The 19147-nt window shown below is 44.0% G+C and overlaps 1 protein-coding gene and 1 long non-coding RNA gene across 2 annotated transcripts in view; one reads left to right on the forward strand and one right to left on the reverse strand.

Annotated features, from left to right (window-relative positions):
• si:ch211-246m6.5 (von Willebrand factor D and EGF domain-containing protein) overlaps window positions 1–19147 on the forward strand; it is a 43117-nt gene that overhangs the window by 23634 nt on the left and 336 nt on the right. The window contains exons 16-33 of the mRNA XM_031297787.2: window positions 345–459; window positions 4121–4386; window positions 4556–4778; window positions 4933–5070; window positions 7754–8215; window positions 8578–8748; window positions 10475–10833; window positions 11464–11962; window positions 12386–12481; window positions 12593–12688; window positions 13167–13262; window positions 13371–13466; window positions 16814–16909; window positions 17045–17140; window positions 17522–17617; window positions 18229–18324; window positions 18528–18625; window positions 18944–19147. The exon at window positions 18944–19147 is cut by the window's right edge and continues 336 nt beyond it. Coding sequence (XP_031153647.1) covers window positions 345–459; window positions 4121–4386; window positions 4556–4778; window positions 4933–5070; window positions 7754–8215; window positions 8578–8748; window positions 10475–10833; window positions 11464–11962; window positions 12386–12481; window positions 12593–12688; window positions 13167–13262; window positions 13371–13466; window positions 16814–16909; window positions 17045–17140; window positions 17522–17617; window positions 18229–18324; window positions 18528–18625; window positions 18944–18964 — 3120 coding nt within the window. The 3' untranslated portion in view covers window positions 18965–19147. The remainder of the gene's footprint in view (window positions 1–344; window positions 460–4120; window positions 4387–4555; window positions 4779–4932; window positions 5071–7753; window positions 8216–8577; window positions 8749–10474; window positions 10834–11463; window positions 11963–12385; window positions 12482–12592; window positions 12689–13166; window positions 13263–13370; window positions 13467–16813; window positions 16910–17044; window positions 17141–17521; window positions 17618–18228; window positions 18325–18527; window positions 18626–18943) is intronic.
• On the reverse strand, window positions 357–4186 carry LOC116048633. Its single transcript, XR_004104702.2, has 3 exons — window positions 4100–4186; window positions 726–826; window positions 357–447 (listed from the first exon to the last, which is right to left on the reverse strand). It is a non-coding gene; the product is annotated as an uncharacterized LOC116048633 (long non-coding RNA).

Raw genomic sequence — 19147 nt, forward strand, 5'->3', positions numbered from 1 at the left:
GATTCTGTTCCATCCTCCATGATGAATATCCATATATCTAAAACTTTAGAAAAGCTAGAGCAGATTATAGATAACACTCATGCCGCATTTCCATTCATTCAGCTGACAAAAACGGCTCGGCTGCTGCACCTAAAACTTATACCGGCAGGAAAAACCCTGAATATCTAGAGCTGATTTCTTGTTATGAAACTGATTCTCCAGAGAAAAAAACACAAAAAGGGGAACACAAGCTTGAAAAACGTGTGTTTTATAATGTTGTCAATTCTGGAAGCGGTCAGCATTTTGAAACAACGTTGTGTAAATCTGAAACCAACCTGTTGTTGCTCTCCGTCTGTGGTTGCCAGGAGAGGACGTGTAACATCGAGGGGATGTGTTTCGCAGACGGAGTCTCCAGCCCCAGCAGCCCCTGCCTCCTCTGTGACCCGGACACCTCCAAATTCACCTGGTCTGTCAATCAAGGTACAAACAACTTAGGGTGCTTTCACACCTATAGCTCGGCAGACTCGGTGCGATTTGGGGGGGGGGAGGGTGGGTTGCAACATTGTTGCATTTTTAATTTGGTTGGGTTTGCTGTTAACATTGTACTTTGTCCACATAAAAAGCATAAAAACCGGGTCAAAAAACAGTTTTTAACCAAAGCGTAGTAGTGTAGACAGTGTAAAAAAGTGGCTGTTTATTTTGCTGCATCAATGCAGTGGTAGGCTGTTACAGAGGGAGTCTGTTACCGTGGTAGCCGCCCAGCTGCGGTCCTGTTTGTCTCCATCAGAAGATCAAAGGAGCGGAGGTTTAAGTTTCCCAGCATGCCCTGACCTGTCGTTTAACTGCACTGAGACAGGAGGGGGGGAGGGGAAATCACATGGTTGGTTAGTACAGCGACACAGACTTGACATTTATCCTGAGTTACACTTCACAAACCACAAGTCAATTGTAAAAGTGCTGCTGTAACAGCTGTAACTAACTTAAAGGGTACCTTAGTTTTTTTTTCAACCTGGTCCCTATGTTCCCATGTCATTGTGTGGAAGTGTCTGATGGGAACAACAATCTTTTAATTAGTCCAGTGTTGAGCGAGAACACTGTAACCAGCAGCCGTGAACCAAGCTGTAATGTAACCCTACAGGACTGATGTTCAGCAGCAGTTAGAGTCACTAAAAGTTCTGTTGTTGCTGCTGACAGACTCAGATTATTATTCTAAGTGTCTGACAACATTATGGAAAGGATCCCTACAGAGATAGACCTTTTAGTTAAAGAGTAAGATCCTTTTAGTTTAACATGAAACAGCCCCGAAATCACCATCACCAAACCCACCAGACTCCATGTAAATAATCAGGACTTTTAGCGTGTATAGAGCCAGCATATTTCCACCAGACTCCATGTAAATAATCAGGACTTTTAGCGTGTATAGAGCCAGCATATTTCCACCAGACTCCATGTAAATAATCAGGACTTTTAGCATGTATAGAGCCAGCATATCTCCACATGTAAATGGGTGAATTAAGGGTTTATTCCAACCAAACCAGAGTGGTGATTGTTGGAACAGTGGAAAGATGAACCAAGATGGCTTTTGATAGTTTTGTTTTGTGTCTTTTGACTTTGAAAGAAAAGAGATTAAAAAAATTGTGGAAAAAAAAAGAAAGCCAAAAACCTCGGAAAAACTTCAAAAAGCAACAAATTACAAAAAAGCCAATAAAAAAACAACGTAAAAAAAATTGACAAAGTGTCAGAAACGTCGGAAATGCAACAAAAACGTAATGGGCCAAAATGTATTGTGTACAAAAAGTGATATTCGGGTCAGATCAAAATCTGCGAGGGCCGAGCAAGCCCCCAGGAAGAGCGCTGAGTCTAAAAGCCACCATGGGCTTAGCGGATAATGGTGGTACTGCACCCCATGGCCCAGAAAGACTTTTCACATAGACTTTGCATGGCGAAAGAAACGTCTGTATTTCAGCGGATAATTAGTTTCTGGGTATATCAACTTACCAGCCCGAACACTGAAAGGGTCCTTGTTTAAAACGTCACGTTTTTAACATTTTTAACATTCACTAGAAGCGAATCCAGAATTATTAAATTTGGCATGATGAACGCGCATAGTGGACGCGAGCAGAGCCGCGGGACTGCGCCCGCCCGCTCACATGACTGTTCTCCCGAGCTCATGTAGCTAGCTGTAATAATGGATATAGCTAATGGTTGTAATTCACCATGTGTTCTATTAATACGTCCATGGTATTATCTTATGAAGTCATGATACATTCCAGGGATGTATGTATGTAGCTGCTGTAAAGCCTGTTAGCTACGTGGATGTAACGTCATTAGCAGGGTTCAAAATTAGCACCATTTACCAGCCAAATGCTGGTAAAATATGCAATTGGCTGATAGATTTGCTGCACTCACCAGCCAAAAAACAGTGGTAATCTTTTGAGTGGCTGGTTAAATTTGAACATTCACTAGCCATTTGGCTGGTGGACGAGAAAGTTAATTTTGAACCCTGGTCATTAGCGTTTCCCAAACTGGTGGGCTATCGGCTAGCTTGCTGGTTGCTAACATTAGGGGTAGCTAGCATGGCTGTATTAAGATCTATACATAGCTAGCTATATGCCTACATAACGTTATTACAGACATAGTGATTACATGGCCTTGGTTCTCTCTTATGATACATCCGAGGGCTGTATGCTGTAAAGCTTGTAACGTGGATGAGAGCTGAAGCCATGAATGAGCTTTGTTCACGAAACTGCAGGCTAACAGCTAGCTAGCGCTAGTTAGTAGGTAGCTAGCTAGTAGCACAACATAATTATTAAATCTCCTTGGTTGTCTAGCTAAATACATCTATCGTTTATTTAGCTAAGCATGTAAACAATAGCGAACAACGAAAACACAGTGTTTAACGTTAGTGAATATTTTAGACAATGAAAACGGCGAGTTCATGAGTTTGCCACTTGTAAGAGACACAACAGAGAAGCTCATGAACGCACATGTTGCTACCGGTTGCTACGACAACGCAAACAAATTGTTGCTAGTGCGCATGCCCATCGTGAGCCAACCAGCGTTATGGGCCAACAATGCGGAAGAGCCGAGCTCCATGTTTGCTTTATGCGCTTTTGTGCACTCTCACTGGAACGTACGGGGCTTCCCACCGAACACTGTATCCAGTTCTCTTAATACATCCATGGGGCCGAGGGCCGGATTTGGCCACGGGCCTCGAGTTGGACGTGTGTGATCTAGAGTTACCTCACCATGTTGCCAGATCTTTCTAAAGAGTTCAGTTAGGAATTCAGTAATAGCAATAATCTTATTAATGAACATATGAGCGTCATGCTGAGCAGATGTTTCCTGGCATTACCGTCACTTTCTTCCTATTTAACATCTGTGGGGGGGAGAGCATGATCTCAGTTAGTGGACGCTACATGATCTAGTTTAAGTATCCGCTGTTGAGAGCTCCAGTCGGACAGAAAAGTTGGAACCCCCCGTGTGTCGATTCTTCCAGGAACAGCCTGGAGGGATGTTCCTGCCAAACACTTGTCAAGAGTTTATTTCAGGACAGGAAGTAGATTCTGTCATCAAAACACAACAAGACTTGTAGTTGTCATGGTAAAAACATAACATGTCGCTTAGTCAATGTTTTTGTCGCTTTTTTTTTAAATATGTTTTTGGATTTTTGTAGCTTTTTCCGATGTTTTAGTCGCTTTTTTGACATTTTTGTCCCAAGTTTTTGTAACTTTTTGTAACGGTTTATCTTGTTCTTTTACATCTTGTTGTGTGTGTGCGTTCTCTCACCTGTCTTTAGATTCATCACAAAACAACAAGACCTTTAGATGGAAGGGTCAAAAAAATGGAATAACTTGGACTAAAAGAGCATGATGTCGCTGACGTGTGACGCTTTGTTTTTGACGTTTTGTCACTTTTTCCAACATTTTTGTGGCATTTTTTTATGCTTTTTATGCTTGTTTAACTTTTTTTGACATTTTTGTTGCTTTTTGCGATGTTTTGTCCCTTTTGTGACTTTCTTGGATTTTTTTTTGTAGCTTTCATGACATTTCTGTAACTTTTTCCACTCTTCCACATTTTTGTTGCTTTCAGCATGTGCTTCTATGTACTCTGGACTCACGTTTTGATCCTCTGTCTCCAGTCAACGAGCCGCCGGCGTTCCTCCGGCCCCAGAGCCGCCTGCGGACGTTCGCCGGGGAGAACTTTGTCTTCCAGTTGGCAGCATCGGACCCTGAGGGCTCAGCGCTCCTCTTCCAGCTGGAGGAGGGGCCACAGGGGGCCGTCCTCTCCCCCGCGGGCCTCCTCATCTGGAGGGTCCCATCGCTCCCTGGGGACGGGGGGAGGCCCCAATCCTTTCGCTTTACGCTGTCGGACGAGTGTAACGCCCAGAGCAGCTTCACCGTAGAGGTAGGGCTGGAGAAGAAGAGCAGAGGGAAGATATAACGTAAAAAGTCGTAGTATAGTATGTCGAAAAAAAGAAAAGATTCAAGTAAAGTACATCAACATTTGGATTTAAGTACAGTACTGGAATAAACAGTTAGTTTACATTCCACCGCTGCATTTCCCTCTGTAACAGATTGACGTGGTGCCATGTGGCTGTCAGAACGGAGGTACATGCGTGACGGACGTCAGTTTCCCGGCCGGCAGCGGGACGTACCTGTGTGTGTGTCCCGAGGGTACGCAGGGCGATCTCTGCGGTGAGAAAGTGGACGGATGTCTCTCAGCGCCGTGCACGGTTGGCAGATGCATCAACGCAGCCAGAGGCGGGTACCGCTGCCAGTGTCCCGCGGGGCTGAGAGGTAAGAAGTTACACGTTGGTAGGTGTGGAGGATCAATCACAGCCAGTGGTGGAACGTAACTAAGTATTTAGTGTAACTAAGAGTCTTTTCTTTGTCTTCCAGCACATATGACAGGTAACGATTCCCTGTGTGCGTGTGTTTACTGTTGTTGCAGGTGTAACATGCCTGGAAGATATCAATGAGTGTGAAAGGAAGCCATGTTTCCCAGGAGTCCAGTGCTTCAACAGCTTTGGCTCCTATGGCTGCGGCCCATGCCCCAAAGGCATGCTGGGAAATGGGACAGTATGTACAGGTAAGCATGAGCGTACTGTGCCAATGTTTAAGGTGTGATATGACACAACTGTGGCTTAACTTAAGTTGCGACAAAACCTCCACGTTGTTGTCTCTGTTTTTAATGCTTTTGTCACTTTTGAAATACTTTGAAACGTTTGTCTATTTTTTCAGCGCTCTTTTTATTCATGGTCCATAAACCTAATTTAAATGACATTATACCTAATTTTTGAGTTTAAAAACAACAGAAATTATGAATTATTTGGACTATTAGTTAAGATTACAGGATATTGAGACTGGTTCGGGAGGATTTACAGCTGCAGCTATGTAAACTATCTTTCATGATGTTTGATAACCGAATGCCAAAAAATCTGAGCATCATTTGGGAAAAACATGATATTTCAATGTTTTCTTTCAACTTTTGTCGCTTTTTTCAATGTTTTTGTTACTTTTTCCGACAAATGTTTCGCCTTTCTAACAGTCTCCAACTGTCTTCATCTTTCTGAAATCAGAACACAACAAATGTTGAGGATGACTCATTTTCTCTCCTGCCACCTAAAGAGAGACAGAAACTGTCCGCCCCTACCCCTCATAAATAAAAAAAGCTCCGACCCCCCAAACCTGGATTTCATTAACGGCCATAACAGGAGTTTATCAGATACTGCTGTTCTTTGAAATGGTTCTAAGGTCTCGTGTGATAAAAAGTCAGCTTTTTTAATGTGATTATTTGCATGCGACTCCAAAAAACGTGAGGATTTCTCTGCCGTCGTTGTATAAGAGCATCAGCTAACTGCCCGGAACGTGGAGGTGAAATAGTTGGTCTCAGCAGAGATACAGTGCTTGTGTTGAATGGGAACCAGATGACACCGCTGCCTCCCTCCGTGTGCTCACTTTGAAATGCAGTGACTGCTAACTGGAGTTAATGCTTTGAAAACGCTGCTGCTGTGGGAGGAAAAACTGCTTCCAGCTTGAATCGCTCAATCATGTTTGAGTACATGGATGTGAATTCAGTAAACACAGCACTAGAAGTTGCAAATACTAAATTATACGTCTGATATTTATAAAGCTCCTGATGTTGCTGCTTCACGGTGAACAACTCCACTGAATGCTGCAAGGCAGCGGTTACTGAGAGGACTCTACTCCGTTACAGATGCACTCTGTTCTGGGTTAAAGCAGGTGTTGTGTTACTTCCTGCAATCTAACCTCTGATCGGCCCCTCGGGTTGGTGACAGGTGACTGGCTGCCGTCGCTGTGGTGCACAACCCAACGTTCGACAGGGTCTTTGTTTTTTGGTGCACGCCAGATAAATGCAGAACTTGTGTATTTAAAGTTAATGCATGGCTTTAACACAAACCTGGGGCTGATGCTCTCCAGTGTTTGCGTTTGTATTGGGACTATCTAGATCACGTGTGTCAAACCCGAGGCCCGGGGGCCAAACCCAGCCCCTCGCAGACTTTGAACCAGCCCGCATATCAATTTAGGCACACAGTCATTTTTGGCCTACCAAGTTTATGTTGCTTTTTTCCGACGTTTTTTTTTGCACTTTTCTGCGAATTTTGGCACTTTTTTGACATTATTATTGCTTTTTTCAATGTTTTTGACACTTTTCCCAGCTTTTTTTGGTGCTTTTTCCAACAGTGTTGTCCCTTTTTTCTATGATGGCTAAGTAACTTTTTTGCTGACTTTTTTGGGGCTTTATGAGGCCCAAACTGTAAGTGAGAAAGCTATATGAGACATGCAAATATTTGACATTTTCTCTTAAATAAAAGCATTTCAGTAAACTATTCATGCCCTTGATGTGATTGTTGTTTTCCAGTCTGGCCCGTAGTGAAGTAGAGTCTGACAGCCCTGAGCTAGATGAAGTGAGTTGTGGCTAAAAAAAATAATCACACCGAGGTGTACGTTTCAAGACATTATCGTCCCTAATGGAACATTTGGCTCACAACAAAGCACACAGCATAAATTACTGTCAGCAATGTATAGTTTTGTTGTCATTTTTATGGAACTTTGTTAAAACACACTCATGGCGGACCGGTCCTTGGATTCCCTCATGCTCTTTTGTTTTGTCCTCTGATCTTCAGCAAAGGGACTTTAGGATCACGTCCTTGTTTAGTTTGGTGCAAAATATGCACAGCTTCATGTGTCACGGGGCCATCAAGAGCTGCACCGGGGGGGTATTCAAAAACTGAAGGCAAGAAAACCAAACTAGATTCAGGGTAAAAACAGACAAACCATGCGCCGTTTAAGACGATTAGAACAACAAGTTAATAGACAGCACACGTCTCTTTAAAACTACAAATGCTGCTGAGGTAGTTTTCTAAAGATCAGAAGAAATAAGCTCCGTTTTAGAACTCTTCGAGAATGACTTTGTGACGATGTAATCTGCCTCTGTTGTATTTGATTTAGGCGAAACATGTTTGCAGAGCTAACGCAGGATAAATCAGAGTCAGGTTTGTTTGACCTGCTGTCAGTGTTTCCTGCTACGCACGTGGCTCGTAAAATGTGTTGATAGGCTGCGAGTGGTAGTTATGCCTCGTTGAGATTTTTACACAAACTCGTCCCAAAAGTCTCGTCTCATGCTGAGCGTCTGTCTTGTTATTTAAAAAAAACAACCTTTTGACCCTTCCAGGAGACAAGTGATTCCAGAGCGTCAGATAAAAGGCAAACTAAATAATAATCTGTTTTTGTGTTTTTTCTTCATACAGCAGTCGCCAGGTCAGTCCCTGTCCCTCCCACATCTGTTTCTCGTACGACGGTCTACAAGATACCAGATGTTCTACAGCAGCCACCCCTAGGAAAGACAGACACTTTCCGGAAGACCTCAAGTGGTAGCTCCCTGCAGACGAAGGCTGAGAAGACTATTCCAAGGATTGACCCGAACCGATCACAAACTAAGACCACTACTTTGAGACGGATTCCAGGAATAAGTCTGAACCCGGCGCTCACTCAGGCAGAAACTAACAAGAGCATCACAGCAGTTATACCAATCCTGTCCCAAACAAACACTAATGCTTTGAGAAGAAGCCCAGGAATTAAACTTCACCCATCCACGTCTAACACGGACACTTTCAACAACGTCTCAGGAATGACACCGGACCGAGTCAAGCCTGATCAGCCCAAAATCAGCAACACTATTGCCAAGACATCCACTGTAGCCCCAGCTTCAGGTAAACCCAACGTTTCCAACAATGTCTACCAACTGGATTTTCAGAAACATGGGTAACTTTATGATAAGGGTACATTAATTATCATGAATTCATGCACTAAAAAGCATGATACCCTTCATGCAGTACTTCATCAACTATCAGATATGTACAAGTATTAAAAGTTTCTCATGCAGAAACAATACGTTAATTAATGCATCGATTAAGGTATTTCAATACTTCATGTAACATAAGGTGTTACCAAAACATGTTTAGAGGAAAATATGATAACAAGAAACTTCCTAATGGACGCTTAGAAGGCCCTACTCTGCTTGGATGCTACGATGATGACATATAGAGCACTGATCACAGTCTGTGTCTCTCAGGATCTGGTCAGTCTCCGGTTGTGAATGTGTCCGCTACGTGTGCTAGCAGGCCCTGCTTCCCCGGGGTTCAATGCATCAACCGCAGGCCGCCACATGTGGGCTACGTCTGCGGCCGTTGCCCGCCCGGCCTTTACGGCAACGGACGGGTCTGCATGAAGAACGCCAAGGCAGGTAAGCGATTCTTTTCTGGGTAGTTTATTTTGCAGTTTTGTAAGCAACAGCTCTGACACCTACTTGTGACATCTCCAAAAGAAAATATGAATAAAAATAAAACTGTGACAAAATGAGTTTGATGAAAACATATGTCAGTGATGTGAAATCTCTCCGAACATTGTGGTCTACTTTATAGATTTTGTTCTTATTATGTTCTGGTTTCTCTGATGTCGTTTTATATGTTTTTCGTGGTTGGAAGGAATGCCATTTATTGCAGCAGATAAATCAATTTAAATGGCTGCAGACTGCCTTTGGTACTTAGTTTTTTGAGTAGACATCCGGCCGCAGAGTTACAACAGAAGGTTGCTAAATGCTATTTTCTCACGAGGGGAGCAGAGGGGTTTCTAATTACTCAGAGGAGACACTTTGATTCCAACTGAAATCCCTTTACTGTGGATCGTGTTGGTCTGGAAAGTCACAAGACGGAACAAAGTGTTAATGCAGATGAGTCAGTCAGCCTCAAATATGACATGGATCGCTTAAATCAGTTTGCAAAATGGTTCTGAAGAGCTCTACTAAAATCAGTACCTGTAAGAACTATTGTCCAACATGCCAGCATTTAAACAGCTTTCTCTTCTTTTCCACTTTTGGCTTTATTATACTATTCTTGCACAACATGTAAGCAGTTTACAACATTAAAGGGTAACTTTGTTTTTTTTTTCAACCTGGACAAGATGTTTGTTCCCATCAGTAACATAGGAAAATGTTCCTATGTTACTGATGGGAACAAACATCTTTGAAATTGGTCCAGTATTAAGCGAGATCGCTGCAGTCTGCGAAACAAGCTACAATGTAAGTTATTGGGCATTATAAAACAGTAAAAAAAACATTGTTATTTTGTGTTCACAAAAGCCACTAGACTCCATGTAAAGAAACAGTAATTTTATCATGATTAAACCCACTTCGACAGTCGACAGAAACTAAATAAAACTATGAAAAGCCGTTTTGGTTCGTCTTTCCGCTTTTCCAACAATCACAACTCTAGTTTTGGTTGAAATAAACAAATAATTTACCGATTTACATGTGAAAATGTTCTGGCTCTATAGACGTTAAAAGTATTGTTTATGTACATGGAGTCTGGTGGGTTTAGTGATAGCGATCTTGGGGCCGTTTCTGGTTAAACAAAAAGGAATATACGGAAAAAAGGTCTATCTCTGTAGGGATCCTTTCCATAATGTTGTCAGACACTTAGAATAATAATCTGAGTCTGTCAGCAGCAACAACAGAACTTTTAGTGGACGCTAACTGACGTTGAACATGTGTCCTATAAGGTAACATTACAGCCCGGTTCACGGCTGCTGCTCACGTTCTCTCTCAATACTGGACTAGTTTCAAAGATTTTTGTTTCCATCAGTCACTTAGACACCAAAATATAGGGAAATAGGGTTGGGAAAAAACGTGGTTACCCTTTAACTATGCCAGATTTACCACTCACTCGCCATTATTCTTAATTCTTGAGCCGACAACCATTGATTTGCTGGCTTTAATGGCACGTGTTGCTTGCAAATATTATCAGCTGTAGATTGCTACCTAATGAAGCTATGTTAGCTCCATGAGTTGACAGAAAACACCGTCTTTCGCTGACTTTTTAATGTTTCCAGCTGACTTGTATTTTAATGGTGAACCTTGAAAATTTTAAAAAGGATTAAACGGATCACTGATGTCACTTCTCGTCTTTCCTCAGCATCCAATCACCTTCCTCAGCAGCAAACTGTTGGCAAGACCGGCCGCTCCCCGCAAGGAAGCAGCGGCAAAGTCTCACAGCTGCACCTGCCCAACCTGCCCACCAGGCACGGCATCAAACACCTGTCCTGGTCCGTCACCAGAGCTAACCGAGAGAATGCTCCACGCCAGGTTCCCACTTCGGGGAGGGGAGGCGGGACAGAGAGGAGAGAGGCGGTCACTGTTGCTTCAAGAGATGTTCCCAGAACATCAGTTGGCGCCCTCCACAGTGGCGACCTCAGATCAGACACCAGGACGTACACCAGATCTAGCACAACTATCTCCGAGAAGGTTCTGGTGTCCAGTGTGACGGTCTCCAAGGTAACTTGACCATTTTTCTATCGTCTTTGATGTATAGGTGACATGAATCAGAGAGGCTGAGCTAAAGTCCAAGTCAAGTGTCAAGTCTCTGAGCTAGAATCCAAGTTGAGTATCTGAGTTAGAGTCTAACGTTAATAATTACTGCAGCAAACCACGCAACGGCAACCAGCGGGACGTAAATGATTACGTAAATCGACTACCACAAGTTTGACATACAAACAAACGCTCAGTTATCTTTTTTATTAACATCTAGCAAACGAACGATGGATGGCCATTGCTGAGCTAACCAATCAGTGTGCGTTTTCAGGTTGATCCAGAATCCTTTATCTTGATTCCACATATTTTGCATTCTTTTGTTAGATAGTTGTCTAGTTGTCTTTAGTTCTTAAAGCCAAAGCTTCTGATGAACAGCACAGCAGCTGCCGGTGTTGACATGTTTGTTGTCAGTCAGCTCATCAGACGTTTCCTAAAAAATAAAGATTTGTTCACAAGTCCCGCATCTCGAGTCCGAGTCTGAAGTCTTAAGTCAAGTCTGACGTGGCTGTGTGTGAGACTCAAGTCCGAGTCTCAAACTCAGAATCTCCGACATGAACGTCTAACCACCTTCATTCTATGATTGTCTCCCATCAGTCTGAAGCAGCATCGACTGGTGCCACATCTGCAAAGGTAACACCGCACGCTCCTCACCTATCTACTCAGTCTGGTAAGGTAACGCGGTCCAAACAGCCAACCCAGCCCCAGCCGCAGCTCAAACATCTGGCATCCACCCAAACTAAACCCTGGACCCCTGCCAGACCTGCCTCCCCTCTGACAGCAGCCCTCACCGCTCTGTCGTACTCGCTGTCTGAGTCAGAGTTCTCTGCAGATGGAGATGAGGCGGAGCCTGGATCTGAAGGCCCAGAGGTGCTGGCGTTCACAATGCCGGGCAAGACGGTGTACAGCTCCCCACTACAAAGAGCCCCCTCCATCCAGACAGGGGTTAGGAGTGGAGCGACGGCCGACAAACATGTGAAGACCTGCGCCGACCGGCCATGTTTCCCCGGCGTCCCGTGTGAACCAGCCTGGGATGAGGGGTTCCGCTGTGGCAGGTGTCCCGTAGGATACACCGGAGACGGACGAGCCTGTCGAGGTAATACTCGTGTAATGGTCATCAGAACTGGTGAAGCTGAGGAGGAGCTGGGCTCCATGTCCTGGACTGACCCCGGACACTTTTACTAAGGGTCATCTGGTTTTTTATTCCCAAAGTTTTTTATTGATGTTTTTTCTGATTTTACTGGCGTTTTTTTCACCTTTGGCGTTTTTGTTGCCTTTTGGCGTTTTATCCATTTATCCATTCGTTGTTGCCTTTATTAATACTTGGTTGCTTTTGTCAAAGTTTTTATGTTGTTTTTTTATGTTTATTTGCTTCTTTTGTCCAAGCATATGTCACCTTATTTCCGACATTTTTGTCCAGCTTTTGTGGCTTTTATCTAAGTTTTTGAAACCTTTGTCAACGTTTTTGTTGCTTTTTGCATTCGAACAGGTTTAACATCTCCACTGTTTGTCTACCAAGCTGTTTGCAGGCATACGTGTGGTCGGAACATGGAGTGCGCCGCGCCCAACACGTGCCGCTGCAGACCAGGCTACACTGGAGTCGAATGCCAGACAGGTAAACAAATAAAAGACTGGTGTAATTATATTAGATAGGCTATTATTTCTCTGTATTTATTTATTTATTTGCTTTTGTATTGTTATTGTTTGTTTATCTGTATTTTCTTAGCAATCTGTGAGCCGAATTGTATGAACGGAGGTGTTTGCGTTGCGCCCGCCGTGTGTCGCTGTCTCGGAGGGTTTCACGGAGAAACCTGTCAGGAAGGTAACGCTCGCCTCCTTTTTATTTATTTATAGTGTCAAATCAAAACAGAAGTTAGCTCAGTACACTTGACCACACTCTATAATTTACAGAGACCCAACAACTCACCCCCAAGAGCAAACATTTGGTGGACAGAGGCAAAGAGAAAAACTTACTTTAAACAGACAGAACCCTCGGACAGAACCTGGCTGCTGGTGGGCGCCCATCTGACGTTGAGGGAGAGATACAGAAATATGATTCATTATTAAGTTAATCCAGTCACAGCTGTCTTTAGCACACTGGTTTTTACCATCAGTAACGTCTATAAACGTCTGCATCTTCCCATAGTAATAGAAATACACAGGGAAGAAACTTCTTCAATCTGTCACGGTAGAACTAAATCAAGTAAAGATTATAAACAATTACATTTCACAAAGATAGAAGTATTGAATAGCTATGAAGCATTTAGAAATGATAGAACTAATGAAATGCATCTGTGCAGCTCTGTGCAGGTTCCCATGTGAAAACGGAGGCACCTGTGTGGGACTGCACACCTGTTCGTGTCCGTACGGGTTTGTTGGCCCTCGATGTGAGACCAGTGAGTTCAGTTACTGGCATCTACTGTTTTTTTTCATAATCACTTCCATTTTCTTTGCTCTTAACTATCATGTTTGTGATGATTGTTTGTTATTGTTGTTGATCGTAGTGGTGTGCAGCCGCCACTGTCACAACGGAGGCCAGTGTGTCTCTCCAGACGAGTGCCAGTGTCCGACAGGCTGGACCGGGCCGTCCTGTGAGACTGGTGAGTGGGTTTCTGTGTGTGTGTGTGTGTGTGTGTGTGTGTGTGTGTGTGTGTGTGTGTGTGTACATAGGTGTAGATTTCTGGGGGGGATGCAGGGTATATGTCCCTCCCAATATTTAGAAGAGGTAGATTTGTCCCCCTAAAAAATATGACAGACAACTCACTCCCTACTCACAGGGCTCAAAACATGTATCCCTCTTACCTCTAAATGTGTTTCCCAACGATTTCAGACACCCCTGTGGTGGACTGTACCATCCTTACCTTCCAGCGCACTGAAAATGCAGAAAGTTTGAAACAGTACAGGAGAATAATAATAATAATTTCCTTTATATTAAAACATTTGCGCCATACATTGATGCAGAAAAGGCAGACCCCCCCCAACAGGGGCGCCGCCAGGAATTTTGGGCCCCATGACAAAAAAATCTAATTGGGCCCCTCTGTGCAGCTGTTGTCACCACATCTCTAGGACCTAACTGTCCCATCAAAAGCTTTACAGAACTCTAATTAAAGGCTTGCAACTGTCTTGCTTCTTGTAATTCAATACTAGTACTAGAATTTGACAAAATGGAAAATTCTCTTAACAAAATTATTATTATTATTATTATTATTATTATTATTATAATTATTAATGAAAGACAGAGAAATCCCCACAGACTCCCTGCTATGATGCTAACTGGCATGTCATTGAACACAATGTTCTCACCTTCTTCACTGGGACAGGGAGGGGCACAGTTAGGGGGAGACTGGGCTGCTGCTGACTCATCTGTTGTTAAGTCTGCTAAAAGGGGCAGGGACAATGATTTAATATGAATATCTTGCTAAACGTTTCCCTGCACTGATTAAATGGTGATTAAATGTAGGCTAACACTAGTCTGTAGCTAGCTAGCTTATTTCACTATGGACATTAAGCCAACAGGTTAATACCACTCACAGACTATAGGCTACCCACCTTTCTTGGTGAAAAACTGGGTTACAGTTTGACACCCTTTCCTTCGTGTTTCCTCTCTCTCTTTTCTCTCTTTCCTTTTTTGAAAACCAGATTTTGATTTAACGTTACTTGGTAACATTGTGGTCACTGTAGTTCTGGCGCATCTACTGACTACAACCAGAGCCATGTCTTTCTCTATCACTCTGACTACAACCAAAGAATTTCTAATAAGGGAAGAAGTTGCACTCTCTCGTTACTTCCGGCTTCTGAACTGGTTGCAGTTCCACCAGAGTTCCATATAGGGGGCGCTCACAGGCCAGTGCAGAATGAATGGGACTCTATGGAGCTATACCCCTCAAAATCCACTTTTCTCAGGATATAATTTTTTGTCTAGTAATTTGAATGTTGCATTTGAAAGGGGAGGCTAAGAAAATACACACTGCTGGGTGTTAGATTTTTTTAAAGTGGCTTTTTTGTTCTAAAAAGCCTTTTAAAATGTCAATGACGTCATACACATATACGGCCAGAGATACTGCTTTACGGCGAGCTCTGAGTCGCTTCCTTTTTTCTCTCGAGGCATCGACAACACAGCTGACAGATTAGACTCTCCCTGTTAATACAACACAGCTGACAGGTTAGGCTCTCCCTGTCAATACACGTGCTAGAAAGAGGTTTGCTAATGTTTTAAAGACCACACCGAAATATTCACTCTGGCATTCTGGTTCTGCTTCGGATGCCGTCAAGCGGGATCTCCGATTGTAATCAGTCCTTCACTGACCAATCAGCATTCATTAGCAGAATGCTAGCGTGTTATGGGCAACAACGACTCAACTTGTAACAAATCGAAAGGGCATAAGTACTCGTTCATTCAACTTTCGACCTATAACCCATGTTGAACTTGCAAAAACTACAATCAAATCTGAGATTTCTCATCGACAATCAGGCGAAAGAGACAAATTTAGCCGTCTAGCTCCATAGGGTCCCATTCATTTTGCACTGGACCGTGATCACCCCCAGTGGAACTCTGGTGGAACTGCAACCAAAGTAGGTACAATGGGGCTTAATAGGGAGTGGAACGGCTTTCCGTAGACGGGCTTTGCTACAACTAAACACCGTCACTGAGTGCTCTAAGGCAGGACCAAACCATTTCATGTAGATACAGGGGGGTGGTCAGTCAATATGGATGTTTACTTTTTGGTCAATGGGGATATTTAACCTTTACTGCCAAAAACAAGTAAAAACAAAGAGATCATTCATTTTATTATTATATTTGAAATATATATACTGAATGATGATGGTTTGATAATTTTATATTAGTTTTTACCTATTTTTTGGGGCCCTTGGAATTGTCCTAACTTTTCCCCCCTATACAGCGCCCCTGCCCCCCAATGTGGAAACAAAACCTACGCCCTGTGTGTGTGTGTGAGCTTGCCTCTGTGTGTGTGTGTGTATGCGTGCGTGTGTGTGAGCTTGCCTGCCTTTGTGTGTGTGTGTATGCGTGCGTGTGTGTGAGCTTGCCTGTGTGTGTGTGTGTGTGTGTGTGTGTATGCGTGCGTGTGAGCTTGCCTGTGTGTGTGTGTATGCGTGCGTGTGTGTGAGCTTGCCTGTGTGTGTGTGAGCTTGCCTGTGTGTGCGTGTGTATGCGTGCGTGTGTGTGAGCTTGCCTGTGTGTGTGTGTATGCGTGCGTGTGTGTATGCGTGCGTGTGTGTGAGCTTGCTTGTGTGTGTGTGTGTATGCGTGTGTGTACGCGTGCGTGTGTGTGAGCTTGTGTGTGTGTGTGTGTGTGTGTGCGCGTGTGTAGCTTGCCTGTGTGTGTGTGTGTGTGTGCGCGTGTGTGAGCTTGCCTGTGTGTGTGTGTGTGTGTGTGTGTGTGTGTATGCGTGCGTGTGTGTGAGCTTGCCTGTGTGTGCGTGTGTGTGAGCTTGCCTGTGTGTGTGTGTGTGTGTGTGTGTGTGTGTATGCGTGTGTGCGTATGCGTGCGTGTGTATGCGTGTGTGTGTGTGAGCTTGCCTGTGTGTGTGTGTATGCGTGCGTGTGTGTGAGCTTGCCTGTGTGTGTGTGTGTGTGTGTATGAGCTTGCCTGTGTGTGCGTGTGTGTGTGTATGCGTGCGTGTGTGTGAGCTTGCCTGTGTGTGTGTGTGTATGCGTGTGTGTGTATGCGTGCGTGTGTGTGAGCTTGTGTGTGTGTGCGCGTGTGTAGCTTGCCTGTGTGTGTGTGTGTGTGCGTGTGTGTGAGCTTGCCTGTGTGTGTATGTATGTATGTGTGTGTGTGTGTGTGTGTGCGCGTGTGTAGCTTGCCTGTGTGTGTGTGTGTGTGTGTGCGTGTGTGTGAGCTTGCCTCTGTGTGTGTGTGTGTGTGTGTGCCTGCTTGCGTGTGAACTGACCTCTCAATGCTGATGCTCTCGTCTCTCTCTCCAGCTCTCTGCTCGCCCGTGTGTCTCAACGGAGGTTGGTGTGTTCGGCCCAATACTTGCGAGTGTCCTCACGGTTTCTACGGCCCGCAGTGTCAGAACGGTACACTTACATCCATCAATCAACAAGTCAATCAGTCGTTCCACCATTCTTTGAGTTGTTCTCAAGTCACATTACCAAGGTGTACTTTAAAAGAAGTCGGGATCACTAACTTGTTCTTGATTGTTTGTCCTCCAGCTTTCTGCAGTCCTCCCTGTAAGAACGGCGGCCTGTGTATAAGAAACAACGTGTGCTCCTGTCTGCAAGGATACATCGGGAGGCGATGCGAGAGAAGTCAGTCTTTCTTCCGCATCATCTTTCTCCTCATCGTCACTTGTTTGTCAAATGTATTTCCATCACTAATGACCGTTTAATCCTCTTATTTCTCCTTCCTCCGTCTATCTACAAACACACATTGACTACAGAGATGCAAAACCATCACAAAGAGACGCTAAATGATGTACATATGTGGGCCCATTGTCTCATAATCTGTCCATGATCAAATCAATACATGAATGAGACCATTCTTAGAAATAGTAGCTGTTGGCACACACTTCCCGGGCCAAAGTTCACTCACATCCAACTGAGATCAACTCACAACAGGAAGTGAATGCGTCTGTTGGTTGGTTATTTCATCCTGTGATGTTGTTCTTCATCCCTTCTCTGTGTCTGCAGGCGTGTGTGAGCCTGTGTGTATGAACGGCGGCAGGTGTGTTGCTCCAGATGTTTGCGATTGTCCGTCAGGTTGGCAAGGAAAGAGCTGCGATAAACGTGAGTGCTACAAGAATCAGATCCATAACAGACACAGGTTCTCGTCCCCCTCTGGGCCAACCGCTTGGATCCCATGATGCATCAGTGTCAGTACCTGAAAACCTCAGATTACCTGTCTTAACCTGTCTGTGCTATCCCAAATCAACACCAAAAATTGCTTTTAAATAATGAAGTCTGTCTGTCCGGAAACAAACGATATAATGCCAAACAATACATGTTGGCTTTTTTCTATGATGGCTGAGGAACTTTTTGCAGACTTTTTGGGGGCTTTATGTCGACCAAACTGTAGAAGACTTAATGAGACCTGCAGTAATACAGTCAGAGATATTTTGACTTTTTCTCTCAAACGAAAGCATGTCAACAAACTAAACATGTCTGGCCCTTAGAGAAGTTGAGTTTGACACCCCAAAAATACAAACAATTATACACAAAACAGGAGGTAGAAAAGCTGCAAAAACGAGTGGCAAAAAGCAGCAAAAACATTGAGAGCGATTAGACACAAAAACTTCCAAAACAAATGTCAAAAGCGCCTTGTTTTTTAGCGCCGTATAGTCGACTTTTTCTTGGCTGTGACGGTGTCCTGACGTGTTGCGTGTTGTGTCGCCTCCCAGCCAGCTGTCTGCAGACGTGTCTGAACGGAGGCGAGTGTGTGGGAGCCAACGCCTGCCGCTGCGCCGCGGGATGGCGCGGCACGCTGTGTCACATCCGTGAGTATCGGATTGGATTGTATTACTCTTCCTGGGGTCCACATAAAACACATTACACACTTTCAGACAAAACAGCCACATGAAAAGTAGAACTAACAATGTTCTTTCTCGCAAACATATAACTATACATATTCCTCTTCATATACACTTATATATGAATAACTGTACCTTCCAGGAGTTTAGTTTCTGTGTTTGTGTCTCAGCTCACTGTGAACAGAAGTGTCTCTACGGCAGCCGGTGCGTCCGGCCCAACGTCTGCGCCTGCCGGAGCGGATCCTCCGCCGATCTCTGCTCCATGAGGGTGAGAACGACTGCAACACGGAGCGCAACATTTCACAAAACAAACACCACCTGGCAACGCTGCTGCTTCTTCTAGTTTTTTAGGTTTTCAGCTTTAGGAAGGAATGCATTTTTACGTTTATTTCCCCATTCGTTGGAAACGCGGAAAACAAAAACAAAAACGGCGGGAAAAAACAGTCAAAATCAACAAAAATGTCGGGAAAACAAGTTCAAAAAGCGATAAAAACGTCAAATAAATCCATAAAAACGTTGACAATTTTCCTTGTTGCTTCTCGGTGTGCATCTGTGTCAGTCATTCTAAAAGCTTGTTGTTTTTCAGCTCCCTATCCCCCGAGGTTGAGACCCGACCAACAGCCGGAGTTCAATCCGCGCCGATAATGAAACCTTCCGATGAAACGGAGCATCGTCAGAAGAAAAGCCCAAAATGTCTCTCCACTGGGAAATAAAAGTCTCTCTGAGACTATCTCGCCTTGAACTTGACAGAGATAAAGACGTCCACAATGCTTCTTTCTCCAGACTCCTA

The sequence above is a fragment of the Sander lucioperca genome, chromosome 24 (genome assembly GCF_008315115.2).
Source record: "Sander lucioperca isolate FBNREF2018 chromosome 24, SLUC_FBN_1.2, whole genome shotgun sequence".
Taxonomy (NCBI): Eukaryota; Metazoa; Chordata; class Actinopteri; order Perciformes; family Percidae; genus Sander; species Sander lucioperca.